Source organism: Planococcus citri, chromosome 2 (assembly GCF_950023065.1).
Source record: "Planococcus citri chromosome 2, ihPlaCitr1.1, whole genome shotgun sequence".
Classification (NCBI taxonomy): domain Eukaryota; kingdom Metazoa; phylum Arthropoda; class Insecta; order Hemiptera; family Pseudococcidae; genus Planococcus; species Planococcus citri.
Genome location: NC_088678.1, coordinates 55,102,422 through 55,119,343, shown reverse-complemented (window position 1 = coordinate 55,119,343; position 16,922 = coordinate 55,102,422). Strand labels below are relative to the sequence as shown.

The 16,922-nt window shown below is 33.0% G+C and overlaps 4 protein-coding genes across 5 annotated transcripts; 2 read left to right on the top strand and 2 right to left on the bottom strand.

Moving 5' to 3' along the window:
* Positions 1-3: 3 nt before the first annotated feature.
* On the bottom strand, positions 4-1,343 carry Srp19 (signal recognition particle 19). Its single transcript, XM_065351381.1, has 3 exons — positions 1,161-1,343; positions 829-1,085; positions 4-233 (listed from the first exon to the last, which is right to left on the bottom strand). The coding sequence occupies exons 1-3, from the start codon at positions 1,196-1,198 to the stop codon at positions 115-117; spliced, it is 414 nt and encodes a 137-aa protein (XP_065207453.1). The 5' UTR covers positions 1,199-1,343; the 3' UTR covers positions 4-114.
* A 55-nt stretch (positions 1,344-1,398) lies between these two features.
* Positions 1,399-3,663, top strand: LOC135836498 (zinc finger protein 830). 2 transcript variants are annotated; one of them, XM_065351378.1, is made up of 6 exons: positions 1,399-1,550; positions 1,744-1,869; positions 1,954-2,183; positions 2,255-2,433; positions 2,501-2,670; positions 2,739-3,663. In XM_065351378.1, the coding sequence occupies exons 2-6, from the start codon at positions 1,760-1,762 to the stop codon at positions 2,905-2,907; spliced, it is 858 nt and encodes a 285-aa protein (XP_065207450.1). In that variant the 5' UTR covers positions 1,399-1,550; positions 1,744-1,759; the 3' UTR covers positions 2,908-3,663. The 2 variants fall into 2 exon arrangements, with proteins under 2 accessions (XP_065207450.1, XP_065207449.1); XM_065351377.1 differs by lacking the exon at positions 1,399-1,550 and having other exon boundaries at positions 1,612-1,869.
* On the bottom strand, positions 3,653-7,209 carry LOC135836494 (uncharacterized protein DDB_G0271670-like). The gene is made up of 7 exons (XM_065351369.1): positions 6,966-7,209; positions 6,499-6,566; positions 6,300-6,400; positions 5,770-5,932; positions 5,272-5,367; positions 5,053-5,184; positions 3,653-4,961 (listed from the first exon to the last, which is right to left on the bottom strand). Exons 1-7 carry the CDS (start codon positions 7,012-7,014, stop codon positions 3,840-3,842), a joined length of 1,731 nt encoding a protein of 576 aa, XP_065207441.1. The 5' UTR covers positions 7,015-7,209; the 3' UTR covers positions 3,653-3,839.
* A 3,267-nt stretch (positions 7,210-10,476) lies between these two features.
* Positions 10,477-16,900, top strand: LOC135836490 (unconventional myosin-Ia). The gene is made up of 23 exons (XM_065351365.1): positions 10,477-10,755; positions 11,284-11,417; positions 11,531-11,646; positions 11,723-11,925; positions 12,018-12,064; positions 12,172-12,235; positions 12,346-12,359; positions 12,440-12,524; positions 12,608-12,711; positions 12,811-12,958; positions 13,058-13,290; positions 13,412-13,645; positions 13,723-13,898; positions 14,106-14,242; positions 14,345-14,537; positions 14,636-14,852; positions 15,038-15,187; positions 15,263-15,487; positions 15,599-15,705; positions 15,791-15,926; positions 16,017-16,169; positions 16,315-16,526; positions 16,630-16,900. Exons 2-23 carry the CDS (start codon positions 11,292-11,294, stop codon positions 16,763-16,765), a joined length of 3,216 nt encoding a protein of 1,071 aa, XP_065207437.1. The 5' UTR covers positions 10,477-10,755; positions 11,284-11,291; the 3' UTR covers positions 16,766-16,900.
* Positions 16,901-16,922: the final 22 nt, after the last annotated feature.

Below are 16,922 nucleotides of genomic sequence, written 5' to 3'. Positions count from 1 at the left end.
TGATTATTATTAAACTGAGATTTTTAATTGAACTTTTTAAGTAACAAAATTACAATGAAAACATTAATTTAAAAACAGAATGTACACGAATATCAAATTCAGTACTATTTTTTCCTATTTTCTACCTTTACCCTTCTTCTTAGATGTTTCGCGATTATGTTCAACTGGTTTATTAGTGGTGCGTGATTTTAGCTTGGGAATATTTATGCTGATGTACATCATTACGCTTTCTCCTGCGAAAATAATAATAATAATTAATGTATTGAAATCTTAGTTCTCAGACAATATAGGTAAGTAGTATAGGATTTGGAAGCAATAAAATGTAAATTATCCAACCTAAGAAAGGGGAACTAAAATTTTCAAAATTTTACGAAGCATCAATAGCGAATATGGCTTTAAAATTTTCGAAGAGCATTTTGCAAAACTGATTTAGAGGAGAATGAGGACCGACCTTAGTTTCAAATCATTTGATCCTATAGAGTATTCAAAAGCGCAGGTTTTCAAAGTAAATTGTCCAAACTAGACTGGAAACCGAAGACAAAAATCTGTATGTATGTATTTCAAAATAAACTTCAAAAAGAAGCTAGATAGGGAAGAAGAATTTCCCAACTTCGGATACCTCTGAATTAGCTTTACAAATTGATCATATAAATCTATGGGTAGTTTCGCTGTCGAGAAGAAGTCTACTTTTGAATTTGATGACATGTCTTGAAATTCATATACTTTCTCAAGTGGTTTGGATCCGTTATTTGTACTTATAAAACGATAGGATAGTTCAGAACCGTTTACAAATACCTCGGCTAAGACTCATAAAACAATGAAACCTACTCGAAGGAAATTCCGGATTACATGGCGTGCCATCGTCATTTTTAATTTGTACTCTAACTCTTCCTCGAACAGTGAACTCTCTACTACGTTCACGAGAATACTGTTTGTTTTCAGGTAAAGCTTTCAGTCCGGATGTGCTCAACACCTCCATAATCTCAGGAATAGTGGGATTTTCGACGGATTTTTCTTTAGCTATGCGACGTCCTTCGGCTATGGTTTTTTTACTATTGATATACGCCGGATAAATGCAAATCCACCTGCAATATGAACCACGTATAGAGACACGAAGTTGTATAGTGTTGGTATCAGATGTGTGATCAAATATCGCTTACCTTCCGGGCTCGCTGTGTTTTCTAGTGGCTACACTCATGGCTTAGGTTGAATTAATACTCGACAAATGTCATAAAAACATTAAATAAACGTATAATCAGAACTAAAATTGGAAATTTAAAGAATTTTTCTATTTTATCATATTTGACAGATTTGCAAGCAGCGGTAATCACTAATCAGATGCGCATGCGCAGATACGTGTCCGTAAACAAGTAAGTTGAAGAAGAAAATGAACCGTAGCTTTTTCACTTTTTCGCTTGCTTTTTAATTTTTTGTTTCGATAATTTAAATTAATTTAATCATTTTTAGTTGTCGATTCGCGTTTATTGGTTTCAATTACACTATTTTGTCGGTAAATAATCGACGTACTTGGTGATTTTAGAAGTATTCGAGTGAGTATAGTTTCTCGATACATTTCCATTCGAAAGTTAGCTACATTGGTTTTTATCAATCAATCTTGCGTCCACAAGTCATCGGAAAACTCGTCCACTTTTCATTTCACAAAGAAGTTTTATTTTCCGGATTACTGCCCTTTAGTTGGTATTTGTATGGTAATTTTATCATAGTTTATTGTATCCTTTACAGACTTATAGCTAGCAAGATGAATGCGCAGAAAAGGAAAATATCTCAGAATGATTTACGCCTTCTCATGATGGAGAAAAAACGTAAACTTTCAGAAATGAAAAAGAAGATCGACTCACCGCTAGCAAAATATCCTTTTTACGCTTAGATTTACTTATTTACTTTGCCCTTATTGTGTGTTTTGTTCCACGTATTTCCTTAACTAATACATACGTATTTGAGCGATGGTACTCTTATGTGTATCATTTGCAACTCTCCAGTGAAGAATGAAACTCTTTGGCCCGTACATATCAACGCGAAACAACACAGAGACAATATTGCTAAGAAGAGAGCAGCTCAAAAGGAAACTCAACAACCGGTGGCTGTATCCAACGTCAGTGCTAAAGTTATCTCAAAAGAACCGATTCCCGTTACCACGCCCGTGGAGCCGATGAAAGTTAAAGGTTGGTTATTTGATTTTAGCAGTGAAATCGTTGAACCACGAAGTGTTTCTCATATTTAAGTGTTTTTGTAGGTATTCTGAAAAATAAACAGACCGAATATGTTAACCAAACACCTTCATATTCAAGTTCTTTCCAAAACACGTCGAGTAATGATACTAGCTGCCAAATGGAAGTTGACGTTGAACCGGATAGTGGACCAGCGAATGAAATACCAGAAGGATTTTTCGATGATCCGATTCAAGATGCCAAAGTATTACATAATTTGGATCAATTTTACCGTCGTTGTTGGCGTTTTATTAATTCATTTCATTTCGCAGGCTAGAAATATTGATTACAAAGATCCCATCGAAGAAGAATGGGAAAGATTTAAAAAAGAAATCCAAGAAGAAAACGCTGTTTCCGAACAAATCGCTGAAGAGGATCAAGATCAAGCGTTGGTAGATCGAGAAATTGAAATTATCGACGAAAATATGTATAACTGGTCAAGGTACGTATTAACGTTGATTTTTTTCGGTACGTAAACGAGAAATGAAATTAATGTAATATTTTACACAGAGTTCGCGAACTCGAAGTACAACTTGAGAAAGTACAACAGGAGAAATCAGCTAGGAAAAATGTTGTTAATCAGTCGACGAAAGATGATAGTGACCATGATTCATCGTATGGTAGTGAAGAGGAATTCGACGAGTATATCGATTGGAGATCGAAACGATCTTTCAAGTAACTTCAGATTTTGTTGATAAATTTCTTCGAATATTTAATACTTGTATTCCTTCATTGACTTGCTCGATGCCTTGTTTTAAGATCAAAATATCCCAATGTTGTATTTTATTGAGCATATTGCCATGTGTTTGAATCAGTTCATATTTTTTTTAAGAAACTAGGAATGAAACGTATATTGAATTTGACATAGTTACTTACTCGATAGATCCCAGTACACGATGAATGTCAAATCATTTGTTGTACTGTAGTTGGAATATTTACTTATTCATTATGAAGAAGAAATCAAAAACTACTTCGCTGTAGTTTTTTTTCAGGATCTTTTTTGGTAATAAACAGTACCTAATGCTCGTTTGAAAAAAAAATTGCTGCAACAAATATTTTTCTGGTTAATGAACCCATCTTTACAAATTATTTTCATGATGCTGCTCATTTTCGGATATTTTTCGACTTTCTTCTCCTTGAAAGCATCCTCGCTATTGAAGCTCATTTATTATTACGTGCGGTCGAGCTTGAAAAATATCCGTATTTCGTATGATTATATTCCGCTTGTGTAGAACCTAAGGTCAGTTTTTCTCGGGAAATTGACTATATCGGTATCTAAATAGATTAAACATATGTAAAGTAAATAGCTGCATAAATTCAATACATATTTTTTAAACATTTTGTGCTATGTATGAAATTTTCCATGTACATAATAATTATGTACATTTGTTTCTGTATGGTTCATTGAATTACATAAATGATAATTCTTTTCGTATTTATAAATTATTTTATTATTCGTTTTGTATAATTACATTATACATTATACAGGGATTGTAAATTCGTCGGTATAAAAACTTCATCGGTGCAGTATCGAAATTTTAATTTGGATCTTAAGGCATTACTCTATATTAGTTATTCTAGTTACTTGATTTCGTAGTACGTGAGCTCTTATCAAACGGCAAAAAATATTTTAAATTTCTTAATTTTAGAAATCATAGTAGAAATCAAAGATGGATTAGATGGTTGTGCTGAATTCGAAGTAACAGCGTTGCTTCCGGCAACATCGCCAGAATTGATTTTATTATCATGATTATCCTTGTCAAATGAATTTGGGAAATTTTGATCGCGATTATTGGAATTTGAATAATCGTCATCTGGATCATCATCATCATCATCATCTTCTTCATGCGTAGTGGAAGTTGTGGGTGTTGTCGTTGGAGAGGTGGATGAGGATATAGTCGTTGTAGCGGCGGTTGCTGATGTAGATGTGCTTGATGTTGTAGGTTGAGAAGTAGGTGTTGTAGTTGAGGATGTAGTCGTTGTAGCGGCGGTTGCTGTTGTAGTTGTGCTTGATGTTGTAGGTCGAGAAGTAGTTGTTGAAGTTGTAGTCTTAGGGTTTGTGGTTGTTGATGATGTAGTAGTCGTGGTTGGTGTTGGTGCGCTGGTTTGAGTAGTACTAGGAGATGATGTCGTAGCTGTGGTTGACGACTCCGTTGATTCATTAGATTCAGAACTTTCCTCAGATTCCTCCGCGGAACCTGGAAATGTTGTTGTGGTTTCTTCTGCATATTCGGCATCATCATCTTCGTATGAATCTGTGGAAGTGTCTTCAGCTGTAGTACTTTCAATCGATTCACTTTCTTCAGTTTCATCTGACTCTTCTGTTGTAGAACTGGAAGTAGAGGTCTCTTCCGAAGTTTCATCTGAACTGTTTTCTTCACTGGAATCCGTAGTATCTTCAGTTGTAGTTTCAACTTCTTCGCTTGATTCTGATTCCTCTTCGGAGGAATAATCATCTGAAGAGGGAGATGGCGTTGTACTAGTTCCGTTTGTTGTGTTATTTGATCCACCTGGCGCACCTCCATCATCTGATACATATGATTTCTCCTCAGACAAGTCCGATGCATTTGTATCATCAGCATTCGACGACTTAATTTTTGTTACACGTTCAATCCAATTTTTGTGATGAGCGACACTCGTAAAATTACGCCCTTTACCTGATACAACGCCAACAATTTCATCTCTGGAAGAATCGGAATTGGTGGAGTTTACCAAAGGTGCACCTGCAAAAGACTGATAGAAACGAAAATTTTAATAAATTTTTATGATGGCTCGAAATCAGCAATTTCTAATTTATGCTCGGAATAAAATCATGAAAACATACATCATCATTAAAGGCATAACGACTGCTATTCTTTCTTGCACAAATCAATTCTGCTGTATTATCATCTGTTTTCAAATTGCACTCTTGTTTTGAAATTATCTTCAATTCAGTTAATGTTAAATTTTCGGACTTCTGAAATTTTCAAAACCAAAAAAAAAACGTTAGATATCAAGCTAATAAAGTATAGTATGTTATACTTGAAGAATTGTTTCATCTTACGCCATATCCAACCAGTTGAGCTGTTCCGTTAATTGTTGCATTTTTTCCGAAAATCGCTTTGTTTACAAATTTATTGAACGTAAATGGTTTGGAAAGCTGTAATAAAATTTCAAAAATGCATATATATCTTCACATAAGCCGAAAGTAGAATAAATGAAGAGCTCTATTCCAAAGTGGGTTAAGTCATTTTTTCTTTCAAAAAATGCGTTTAGAGTTTTCGATGCTGAAATTTTTTCTGTTTTCAAAGGTCGGTGCACTTTTCCTTTCTTTGGACATAGAACAATTACTTATAGAAAAATTTACTTTGAAAAATCGATGACTTAACCCACTTTTGAAGTAAAAATCTCCGTAGAACGTGCCTTTTCTTAAAATGACTTAACCCACTTTGGAATAGAGCTCTTCAAATCATCTACCTATTTAATATTCTAACATGAGCAAATCTTCAACATAAATATAAGTAGGTAAGTAAAATTTTGACAATATTCATCTACTACATACCTCTATTAATGCTATATCGCCGGCTGTTTTCTTGGAAGCAACCCTCAAAGGAGAAATGTTAATACGTGATACTTTCCTCACTTGAGCATGCGGTTCTGATTTGATATCTGTTGTGGACGTAATACCTGCTACAACCTCTAAATTTTCTTGATTTGATTCATACCTAGTTGTATTTGTATCACGATAATAAATGATTAATACTCATAGGTAAGGTATCGCAAAGTATTACCTATCTTACGTAATTTAATAAATATCGCAATAAGTGATCGCCATGCCATCGTACATATGAAATATCAATTTAAAGCCCACATGAATAGGTAGGTAGTAGGTACATAATTATGTAGGTACTTATAAAACTAATTTGCTAGTCATGTAAATGTCAAGATTTAATTGATCAAAATAACCACTTGAACTTTGAAGAACTGGCACACATAGACATACTCACATACGTTATATTTACGAATGTAAAATATACCTACTACCTGGACTGAGAAAAGATTGTACGTAAATTTACGCAACTTGGAACTCACTTGTCAACACATCCAGCAGCGGTTAAAATCCATTTCTTATCGATAATAGCGCCTTCGCAAAGTAGAAAGATTTTGCTGCCTGACACAAATCGAATTACACCCTGAAAATAATTCAATTGGATATACATTTTTTGAAATGTAAGAGGAGTTGCATATTAACCCCTAAAAGGCAGAATGAATATTTACGATTGCTGGGTACCTGATATGGATAGTCTCCAGGACGTATTACTGTTGTATTTGAACTCGTGATTGGGTGCGAGCTGCATACTGCAAATTCGAGGGAAAATATTAATTCCTGTGATGTAAGATGAAAAAAAAAATCACCTAGGTAGCCGAAGTGTACGGTTTAGTTGAAAAGTATACCCAGCTTCATCATGATCAAATTTTAAAAATTTGATTTTTCTACATTAGGTACCTACTGTACGACTAATTTTATGGATAGAAATGATGAAAGAGGATACATGTAGTATGTACGTGGATTGCGTTTGGGTACTACAAAAACAAAACCCCAAGTATATTTGACATTTTAGAGAATTTCTGTGGAACATATCCAATTAAGTAGATCAACGAGTACCATAAATACCTATTTTTTCATTTCAAGTTCATAATGTTGAGTTTTAAGGTCTATAAAATGATAGATTAAAAAATGATTGGATAGGTACTTACTTTTTACAGCCCATATGGTAACGATTGCTAAAAATATAGAGAAATTCATAACTGAATAATAAATCCACACACCGCTTAAATGGTGAACGAAACATCAGCGATAATGAGGATCGAAAGAAATTAATTAAACCACATTTCGCAAAAATATTAAAACCACTGTCGTATCCAATCCACCGTACCAGCTTATCTTTTTCGAAGTAATGGCTTAATACGTACTTGTGAAACGGGAATCTATCGTTCAGCCATGAATAAAATCTGTTCAAGCAGTATTTTATGCGATGACAATTCATCTACAATTACCCTTAAGGTGTCAAAATAACACGATAAGATAAAAACAAGTGGTATATTAAGAAATACATACATATATAAGAGGAATTAACCTAATATAAAAAATTCAATTTTTCTAACCAATGGTTGAAAAGTTGACTAGATACAGTTGCAAATAAGCGTTGATCAAAATAATACAACATAGCGGACTGAAAAAATTGCACAAATTTTATTTTAACGTGTTTTCTATCGAAAGAAAATTACTTCAAAGAATGACTGTTGGAGGGGAAAATTTTTGTTTCAATCGTATCGTATTCACAAAAATGTTTTTGTTCATAACTCAAGTACCTATTATTCTTGAGTAGCAATTTCTTCGTTGAATATTTGAGCAGGAAGGTTTAAAAAATAGGTAGGAAGACGAACACCTCTCGTCTCGTATTCTTTCAGTCCACGTGTACACTGTACAGGGTATAGTAAGTACGCCATCTGAGCAACGATTAAGTAAAAAAATTAACATCAAGTACGAATATCTTCAATTGGTAAGGTATGATATGCACAATAATTGATTAATAAGATTGAAGAAAAATACGCCTGTCTCTACACAGGTTCGTATTGGATAAAGTTCATTTGATGAAAAACGAATACCTATTTACGAATATTTACAGTCAATTTAAGCGTAGTATATTAGGATTTATCCATTTTGAAAACAGTTGATTATTTCCATTTCAGGGGGAAGAGTTTCAAGAACTGGTCACTCCGATGATATTTTTCAATAGTATTTCCAGTTGCATGACTTTCATGCGAACGTCGCGCGAAATGGCCAGCTGATCTTCCAAAACATTTTTGCTCATCTTCAATGTAATCAGTTGATCGTGATTTATCATGTACCTTTCACTCAGATTATCCAAGTGGTTGAGCATTACTTCGGCAGCAATATTCTTAATCAATAACGATCCACGGACGATTGATTCTAGTGATTCAATTTCCTTGACTAAAGAATTCTGAATTCGGATCAGGTTGTTTTCTCGATGCGATTCAGACGATGATGTAGACGAGCTTGATGTTACGTTCGGATTAAATATTTTCATCAAATCTACTTGCAACAAGATTACCTTCAGATGAGTTTCTCGAGCAATTTTTGAATTTAAATCAAAACCGTACCAGCCACTTTTGTCGTTCTCTTCCATTTTGATTCTATTTTCGACTAAACGCTCGGACAGTGAAGAAAGATAGTCGTAGAATAGTTTGGCTTCTATTGCACTCAGCTTATCCTGACGGCGTGATACTTCTTGTTGTAAAGTTTCGATTTCCGTCACCAAAGACTGCTGGATGTAAACTCGTTGTGCCATTGCTGTTGTGTTGAACCGCGAATAAGCATACCACGATCACGAAGGCAATAATTAATTATACGTAGAAAACTTCACTGCCAAATCAAATCGATCAACGAATCGGAAATTGATCAACTACATAAGAATTTACAGATGAAAGCAAGCACATGTTGTGAAAACGAGTGAGACTTCTCAGACATCTCTGATAAAATTTGTTGTAGGTGTAGAAAAGATAAGCATAGAGACTGAGAGCGATCGCTAGTACGAGTCTACGAGAAACCGGTATTTTTGTCTAATTGCCTATGCTCGTTCAGAGAGGGGGGAAGGGAGTTTTTCTCAGCGTTTTATTTTAAACGTTTGGTCTTGGTCCTCTTTCCATTTCCATAAAAAAAGGTTAATGGTCAATACTCTATACTTACAAGGGAACGTCAACCTTGAAAAGTCCACCTCAGCATGGCCTGAAAGTGAAATTCTGAAATCCCCATAACCAAAATTTCAACTGGCCAAGTTGATTTTTTGATTTTTGGGGAATTTTTGAAAATCCAAATTATTACAATAATATGACTAGATGGTATAAATCAGACGATTTATGCTTCAGAAAAAAGATTTTAATCCAGTCAGAATGATGAAAAATAATCAGTTGTCTGGAAACATACTTAATAATCAGCCCTCTCCCCTCCACGAATTCGAATTTCAGTAATTTCACACGAATTCTCTAGAATTTTAAAATGGCTTCAGAATCTAGAATGACTAGAAACTGTAAAATTCTGATTTAAAGGGTTGATTTTAGTCTAGAAACAGCGATTTCTGCGAATTTCAAAATTTTTCTATTTTTTTCTTTGAAAAAATTTTGGTTAAAAAAACGCTCTTGAGGTGTCTGCCTGGAAACCAATATTCGATTTTCAACTGCCTAAGTGAATTTCCACATATTCAGGAAAAGTTTCAAAATTCTGGAGACATCAAAAATCACGCTGGAGGCTCCAGAATACCTGCAAATTGTGAAATTCGCATTCGAGGGGTTGATATTAGTTTCAAGAATCACGGTTCCGTTCAAATTGGAAGTAGACAACTTGAGTGGGTCGGAGTTCCCTCGTTAGCCTTTCCAAATCGATTGATCGAGTGGTGTTTTGGATTTTCATATTCTAAAACAAAATTCAAGGTTTACGAAATCAGATTATCAGTTGTGGCGACCTTTGCTTGATGAAGTATAGTGACTAGTAGTGACTAGTGAGCGTTCAGAATTTGATTCTTTAATTCAAAATAAGTAAGTACATATTAAATGAAACGAGCCTAAAAAAAAAAAAAAAAAAAAAAAAAAAAATGAAAAACATTGGTAAGTAGGTACCTATATTTATAGGCATAAGTACTCTCTATAAATGAATAATACACGTATGTAATCTTTTTCAGTTTGTTTTTCTTCAATTCTTTTTTGTGAATGTAAATTGTGCTACTTTTTCTCACAAAATTTGATTGTTTGAATTGGAAAATTTCAAAATTAAAAATTTCAATTAGCAATTAGGTATACCTATACTGAAAACAACATTCAAACTAATATTGAACAAACACTTTCTGATTTTAATGAAATCAAGCTGGTTGTAAATTTTTTTAGAGGATGATTTCATAAGTTAAGATGTTTTTTGGACAAAAAGATTGCAATTCCAAAATAAAATTACTTGAAAAAAAAAATTAAAAAATGGTATAGTAATATAGGTAGAGGTTGAAAAGTGAAAATTAAATTACCTATACCTTATGTAGTTATTTTTTTAATCTAAAAATTTCCATTTTAAAGCACTTTTTTTGGTTTTTTGGGTCAACTAATCAAGTGCCCTGTAAACCTCAAGAAGAAAAGTGATCCCTGTGATAAAAATAAGTACTACAAAAGCAGAAGAAATGAAAACACAACGTAGGCGTGCTGAATTCGCGTGCTTAGTGCGCATGTTTTTGAATTTCCACATTTGATATAAAACCCGCAGCAAAAATAATAATACCTAACCTAAGCATTCGTTTTTATAAATTTCGTAGATAAGTAGTTGAAGGTTTGTTAATTTAGTGCAATTATTTTTATTCGAATTAAAGTGATACCAGTACCAGTGATTGCCTTCCTAGGCACCTACCTATACTTATGAAAACTTTGGATACACTTTTTTCATAACTCAAAACATAAATTTCATGTCAATATTAATAAATTTTTCCGAGTAAGTATAAGATACATTGGATTTAAATTTGTAAAACGTAGGCTTAATTTTAGTCATCAATGAGGATTTCAGTAACGTAGGTAGGTAAAATTATACAAATTTCGACTGTTGAATATAATTGTTGAAAAAATTTTAGTCTCTCGCTTCAAAATCATACTCCGACTTTCTACACTTGCCAACTGACACTCGCCTTACACGCGTGCAGGTAATCAATCATTTCGCTTTCATCGCAACATAAAAACACTCAACACGTTTTTATTGAAAAGCTCGTCGGAAATGCTTTGATATTTTCGCGTGCCGCAATAAAATTACAAATCGTTCCACTTGGTGTCATCTCTCTATGACCTCTTCCGTCGTAACCTAGTAGATTATCAAACAGTTGGGTTTTTAAGATCCTTTATTTACGTATAGACATTATTTTTCATACCTTTTGTGTATTTTTACCACACACAGGATACAGCCTTCTTTTCATCGGCAATTAGCTGTATTGAATTGTTCATATTTGACGCGGTGGTTATTTTTTCGCAGATAATGCAATGGAAAAAATTTTACCGAATGTTCGAAAAGATAATTGCGTTTGGGATTTTGTATTGTTGAATCCGTTAACGGAGGAGTCGTTTTTGAAAAACTTATATTGCAGATACAAACAATCGCAGATTTACGTAAGTGTAATTTTATATGTTTCATTTCTAAGCAGGTAATACCTACCAGCTGTACTTTTGCGTTTTGCCTTTAATAAGCACTTTGCTGTTTGTGTACTTTTTTTATATTATAGACATACATTGGAAATGAGCTTGTTTCCGTTAATCCGTATAAAAATTTGGATATTTATTCTCGAGAAATTGCCCTCACTTATTTGTACAAAGCACCTTTTCAACTGCCACCTCATATGTGAGTTTACTTTTTTTTTTTTTTTTTTTTTTAATAATCGGACATTTGTAAATTATTTATTTGAAAATATGCACAGCTTTTCAATTATTGCGACTGCTTATCGTTGGCTCAACGATAGCAATGAAGATCAATGCATCATGATGTCGGGGGAAAGTGGATCTGGGAAATCAGAAGCTCTTCGCAAAATGCTCCATTTTTTATCATATGTGATTCTAAGCTGTGATGTTACCATAACACAAATGAAAAATAATATAATCAATGCGAATAATCTCTTAGAAGGTAAACATAATTTCAACGATGTTTTTGGAAATTTTATCTTAAATTTCGGCGTACTTGGATACCTATGTGAGAAAATTTTGTATTTTTTATAGCTTTTGGACACGCATCGACATGTTTCAACAAAAATTCGTCCAGATTTGTAAGTACCAATAGAGATTTTTTTCCATTTAAATATTGTATAAATAAGAACACAATTTCAATCAAATCACTAATTTAAAAAAAAAAAAAAAAAAAACTTTTCAATAGGGCAAATATCTAGATATTGAATTCGACCACAAAGGTGAAGCAGTTTCTGCTAGCTTTACATCGTGTAAGTATTCAATTTAAAAACATGTACTTGTATTTAGCCAAAATCGTAAAATTTTCAATGTGAGTAAAAAAGTTATTTACTATACTTTTTTTTAAAATTTACGCTGCCAGATCTTCTTGATAAGGTACCTATGCATACTTTCGTGTTTAAATAATATGAAAAAATTCAATTCGTCAAATTTTATTCGTTATCATTTATTTACAGGATCGAATAACTAATCAACCATTGGGTGAAAGAAATTTCCATATATTTTATCAACTTTTAGTTGGCGCTGATGTGTCGTTGCTGAGTAAGCATTTTTTAATACTCTAGGTTCAATAGAAATACACACACGTGCTTCATTTTTTTAATTGCATTTTTATTTTCCATAAGAATCTTTAAAACTGCAGAGAAACGTATTATCATATTCGATTCTGAAACAAGGAGGATCTGCATTTACTTCAGAAGACGACAGACAGAATTTCGCTACGGTTAAGGTAGGTAGAGGTACCTGCAACCTATTTATTTATTGCATTGTAATTGTAAATAAAAATCGATTCCCCGTTTAAATCTCGTTATTAAATAATATTTTACAGAAAGCTATGGAAGAATTCAATTTTACCTCAGAAACAATCGCGAACATTTTAAAAATAATTTCCTCGGTTTTAAAATTAGGCAATTTAGTTTTCATTTCCGTTACAAATATCGATGGAACGGAGGGCTGCGCGATTTCTAACGAACATGGTAAGGGAGTGTTTATTAATCGTTGTCATGCTATGTCAAATCGCAGCGGAAAGTATGAACTTGCGCATTTTGATTTTTATTTTTTCCTTCTTTTCGTAGAAATGTACGATATTTCGGAATTGTTGGGTATTAATATCAATGCTTTTCGAAGTGCCATCACTTGTAGAAGTATTTGTGTTAATCAACGTTCAAGTCAGAGTTCACCAGAAACGACTTTGGTTAAATCAGAGATGTCTGCTGATGAAGCGGCGTATTATTCTGATCGCCTATGTAAAGCTTTGTATAGTCGTTTATTTACATGGCTTGTGAAAACTGTCAATACTAAAATGAAGGTAATTTTCAAATCTACGTACGACAGCCTTTCTCGGACCAGAAAAATATTTGAAACACGTATTCAAAAAATACCTACCTACTTGTCAATTAGGTACTTCTACTTTGTAATTTATTTTTTAGCTCGAGCCACGATGTAGAAGAAGACACCTCAGCTTTTTGGATTTATTCGGGTTCGAAAATTTTGATAAAAATGGTTTTTATCAGTTCATTATCAATTACTGTAACGAAAAACTTTACCAAGCTGTTTTTGAATCGAATATACGATCCGAACAAGAAGAATATGTCAGAGAAGGAATTGAATGGACGCCGATTGATTACGTAGGAACGCATTCAGTTCATGATACCAATGAAAAGGTCTTACCTACTGTACTAAATTATGGCATATTTATTCTGAAACTGATTCACTTAGAATTTTGGAAATTTTTGTTCAGGTATATGATGAGCTGTTATCAATACTAGATTGTTCGAACGACTTACGTTACCTATCCAATGAAGAAGAATTGGCACAAAGGCTCGATAAAATTAAAATATTGGTTGATTCATCCAGCGAAGCAGGAAATAGCAAAGTTTCGCAGCTAATTTTTGCGAATGCTTCGAATTGTTTTAGGTGACTATAAAAATTTATACTTAATCAAATTCGAAAAAATTGTAGGTAGGTAGGTAGGTACGAAACGAGATGAATGTAAAAAATATTCTCAGATCAAAAAACTTTGGTTTATTCGAAAGTGTATTCTCATACCTACCTTACCAAATACTAAAATTTTGACGAATCATCATCCATCTAATACGAGTATAAATACAATTTTTTCCATAGCTTGCATCATTATGCTGGAAATGTTATTTACGACGTTGCTAAATTTACGCCAAAAAGTAACGATGTACTTCATAGAGATGTATCAATTGTAATGTACAGCGGTTCTCATCCATTAATGAAAGCTTTATTTCCTGAAGGTAAGAAAATATATTGGTACCTATACATACTTACTGTTTTTCAAAGTCATCAATTCTTCTGAATAATCTACTTATAATTATCTACTCTGATTTATTTTCCAGGATCACCGGAAATGTCAAGTTTGAAAAAATTACCTGTTCCAATTAGCAAACAAATAAAAATTGCTTTGAATGGAATATTTCGTAATTTAAATAATAGAAGATTATACTACGTAAAGTGTCTCAAACCAAACGAAATAAAAGAACCTAATATTTTCGAAATGAATGTTGTTTTACAACAGATCAGATGTCAAAGGTAGGCAATAACTTTTTTAGGAACATTTTCAATTGAATAATTTTTAACACTGAGAACTCAGAATTGGATGTTGAATTTTAAAATATATTTTTCATCAGGATAATTGAAACTGTACGCTTGAGAAGGAGTGGATTTGCTTTTCGTCTTTCACATAGTCAATTTTTAAATCGTTATAAGATGTTATCATTAAAAACATGGCCATATTGTCGTTTGCCTGCTATTCAGAGTATACAATATTTGTTACACGATCTGCCAATACCAGCTGCAGAATTTGCCTTTGGAACAACTAAAATGTTCATTAGATCACCAAGATCGGTAAGTAAAGTTTCTAATTACATAATTATGCTAATGTAGGTACCTACATATGTATGCTAATGATAATTTTATTATTCTTATCAGTAAAATCAGTTTTGTAATAATTTTGATTCATTTTTCAACCAATTTTAAACAAAGTTTTATTACCTAATAATCTTAGCAATTAATTTCACTTCCAAAAATAGGTATACGAGTTAGAAGAATTCAGGCGTCAGCGTTTAAACGATATCGCCGTCATCCTTCAAAGCACTTGGAGAAAATTTTCACTACGAAGAAGGTTTCAAAAACTTCGCAGAAGTCAAATTATTATCGCTAACGCGTGGAAAAAATATAAAGTAAATTTATTCTCGATAAAACACCCTTAGAACGAATACCTATTCTTATAAATTTTGTGATGAATTCATTTGCAGAAAAGAAGAGAGTTCGGATTAATAAAATGCAAACGTCAGATTGATTGGGCCGTTGAAATTATCCAGCGACATTATATACAGTGGAAACGATATCAGTTTTTGACACGTCTTATTGTGGAATTATCTCCTCGCACAATGTCACCACTGAATCAAGATTGGCCCTCTTGTAATATTAGATTAGCCGAAGCCAGTTTATTATTGAGAAAATTGCATCATAAATGGAGAGTAAGTGCCATTGCCACTACTATATATAGCTGAGTACATCGTATAACAATTCAAAGTTCTGATATGAATTTGACATGATAACTATACTTATGGATTTGTGTGATGTTTCAGTGTCAAGCCTATCGATCTCAGTTCAACCAAACCACTCGTAATAAAATGAGGGAAAAAGTCACTGCCAGTTTTCTATTTCGAAATAAAAAATGTTGTTACACAGATAGGTATAGATTTTCTCCTTCCGAGATGTGATTATGCAATTTATATTGCTCCCGAAGTAAATTATTTATGGTAAACTTTTTTCTGCAGTGTTCCTAAGCCCTTTCTCGGCGATTACGTTCGTTTAAGACAAAATACTCAATGGAGAAGATTATGCTCAGGTGGAAATGATCAATATGTTGTGTTCGCTGATATTATTAATAAAATCACACGATCTACAGGAAAAGTGCGTTTTATTTACTCTCTACGCACTTTTTTTTGTGAGAAATCATTCGGCAAAATGATATCTAAAATTTTGACGATGCTTTGTTTTCAGTTTATTCCTATGTTATTAGTAATATCGACTAGTTCAATGATGATATTGGATCAAAGAACGCTTGATATAAAATATCGTATACCAGCCTCCGAAATACATCGCATATCATTATCTCCATTCGCCGATAATATAGCAGTTGTTCATATTCATGCTGTAAGTATCTACCTATCAGGAAAAAAATTAGAGATCGTTGACCTTCGGTAAAAATTTCGAAGAATACCGTAGCAATGCGAAAAGTTGGTTGGCCTATCTAAGTATAGATCTATTTACATTACATGCATTTTCGGTATTATTATAGAGTGAACGAGATTCCAGCACCGGCGATTTGCATTGTTTTTCTTCGTCATCGAATCTTCAATCCAATTCTGGTTGTTTTTTCGTCACAAATAATTATTACGAAAAAGGCGATATAATATTTCAAAGTAATCACGTCATTGAAGTGTCGACAAAATTATTCCTAGTTATTCAAAACGCTGTAGGTAGGCCACCGGATATTAATATTTCTTCGATGTGAGTATTATATGCTTCGTATATCAAATTAACAATAGCATCTTGCAATATGAAAATTTTTAATCGAAAAAAAGTACTTACCCGTTTTAATATTTTTTTATAGGTTTAACGCTTATTTCCACCAGCAAATCGTAACAATTTCTTTTTACTGCATCAAATCAGCAATCAAAGTTCCATCGGAGCCTTTTAAAATTATACGCAAAGGGAATAAAATGGAAATTTGTGTATTCAAGGATTAAAACTCTTTTTTAATTACTGATTTTGCAATAATAATGTGATATTGTACCGTGTTTTGTTATCTATTTTTAAAGCACCAAAATATTTTCCGTTCATGTGTTGTGTGTTCAAATATATTAAACGTTATCTCCGTAAAACTCTTTGTTCTTCTTTGTTTCC